This window comes from Aplysia californica, unplaced genomic scaffold (genome assembly GCF_000002075.1).
Source record: "Aplysia californica isolate F4 #8 unplaced genomic scaffold, AplCal3.0 scaffold00772, whole genome shotgun sequence".
NCBI lineage: Eukaryota > Metazoa > Mollusca > Gastropoda > Aplysiida > Aplysiidae > Aplysia > Aplysia californica.
The window spans coordinates 76,907-79,078 of NW_004798042.1; the positions used below are offsets into that span (position 1 = coordinate 76,907).

The window sequence follows — 2,172 nt, forward strand, 5'->3', positions numbered from 1 at the left end:
GTAGTAGTAGTAGTAGTAGTAGTAGTAGTAATAGGAGGAGGAGGAGGAGGAGGAGGAGGAGTAGTAGTAGTAGTAGTAGTAGTAGTAGTAGTAGTAGTAGTAGTACCTGCATGCATGTCTTCGGATCCTTTTGGCCACCCTGATTTAGCAGCAGCACCTTTTGAAGAAGTCGCCCGTGATTGGCCACTCTTAGCAACCCCGGGGACTTCTTCCTCGCCCAACTGCTGGTCTTGCTTGGCGTCGTACTTGTTCAGCACGCGGTAAAATTTCTCCTTCAGCTCCGGACACTCAGCTGTACCCTCTTCGCCCACCTCTACTTCTTCGGTCTCGGAGTCGAAAGTGACTCGGTTGTCGTGCAAGGATGATTTCGCCGCCGCCATATTCTGACCATGACGTGCGGCAAGGATTCTCTTCCTGGCAAGCTGGCTCAGGGGCATTTCGGCCTCACATTTGGCCGTATACCTGACCACGTAGTCAGGGTGTAAATATCTCACGGGAGCGAGAGTAGTTTGCTCCATTTTGGCGCGCTGGCGGCCTTTGCAAGAATTTTCGTGAGTTTGTGACGTCACCACAAAGTGGTACCCCGGTCTGGTTTTGACTCGTTTCCAACCTCGGAATCTGTGGCATAAGGTACAGTACATATTTTATATCACAGGGGTGGGTGGACGAGAGGGGAAGGGTAAGGTGAGAGAGGGAGAGAGAGAGGGAGAGAGAGAGAGGGAGAGAGAAAGGGAGAGATAGAGGGGAGAGAGAGGGGGGAGAGAGTGGAGGGGGTGGGGGGGATGGGAGTAAGAGAGAAACACACGGAGAGAAAGACAGATAGATAGACAGAGAGATAAGCAGGCAGACGTACAGAGACAGACACAGAGATAAAGACAGACACACAAACAGATACACACAGACTGACAGACAGACAGAGGCAGACAGAGAGACAGACATACATACAGACTGACACCATTTACTCCAGGCTCAGATTCGACCATCAAACTGTCGGATAATGATGCATACTAGATATAATTTATTGTCAAGATTAAAATTTGCTGTTGATTATTTCAAATGATGGCCCTTCTAACCAAAGGCTAGCTCCGATAAAATTATACTGCCCACGCCCAAGAGCTGGTCCCACTCAAGATAGATATGTTTTGGGGGGGGGGGGGTTAGATTTCAAGACTGGGATTTGTTTGTCATTTGGACCCCACTGGACATAAATACATGGCAATGCTTTCACTCACATGTCTAAGAGAGAGAGAGAGAGAGAGAGAGAGAGAGAGAGAGAGAGAGAGAGAGAGAGAGAGAGAGAGAGAGAGAGAGAGAGAGAGAGAGAGAGAGAGAGAGAGACTTCTATTATTTCCACACACAGTCACCTCGCGTCGCAAAGTTTGGCGTGTGACGGCGTGAGATTGGAGCGAGGATACGCCAGTTTGTTGACGGCACTGCTGCTCCAGCGCTTCTCCTTCCTCTCAGGCTCCGCCACAGGCACATGTTCTGAGGGTCAAAAACAACACAGACTCACATGCTGCAGGTTACGTACAACTAATTAGTTTATCAAATATAATCCCCTGCCAAACAGTTGAGCAAGGCGTCGACTACCACTTTTTAAAAGGCGTCTTATTCAGTGATAAAAGTACCCTTGAGACAAGATTCATATAAAACGTATACTACCTTATTATGGAAACTTTTTTATGATCATTAGAAGACGAGTTTAAAATATTTTTGATACCTATGTCATTAGTAATTTTAGCCTTTTCACAGAAGTCTCTTCTGTAGAATGTGTATGTTTTATGTGTTGTAGGCCCATTGCTTTGAACACTGAACAAAACACCTACCTACCACTCCAGACCCCTTCATGTAAGACAAGACGTAAAGAAAGGTGTCGTAGCCTCATTACTCAACTTTGCCCAGCTGTGGTGGAAGGGAGGGGGACAGAAAAGATACAGCGGTTGAGAGAGAGCGGCTAGAGAGAGAGAGAGAGAGAGAGAGAGAGAGAGAGAGAGAGAGAGAGAGAGAGAGAGAGAGAGAGAAAAGAGAGAGAGAGAGAGAAAGAGAAGAAGAAGAAGAAGAAAAAGAAGAAGAAGAAGAAGAAGAGAGAGAGAGGGGGGGGGGGGAAGAAGAATAAGAAGAAGAAGAAGAAGAAGAAGAAGAAGAAGACCTTCCTACAAATAAGTGCTCACT

General features: G+C 46.9%; 1 protein-coding gene across 1 annotated transcript in view; it reads right to left on the minus strand.

Moving 5' to 3' along the window:
- LOC101856693 overlaps nt 1–2,172 on the minus strand; it is a gene marked incomplete in the record, with an annotated part of 48,292 nt that overhangs the window by 3,471 nt on the left and 42,649 nt on the right. The window contains 2 exon segments of the mRNA XM_005109373.2: nt 107–618; nt 1,365–1,485. Coding sequence (XP_005109430.2) covers nt 107–618; nt 1,365–1,485 — 633 coding nt within the window.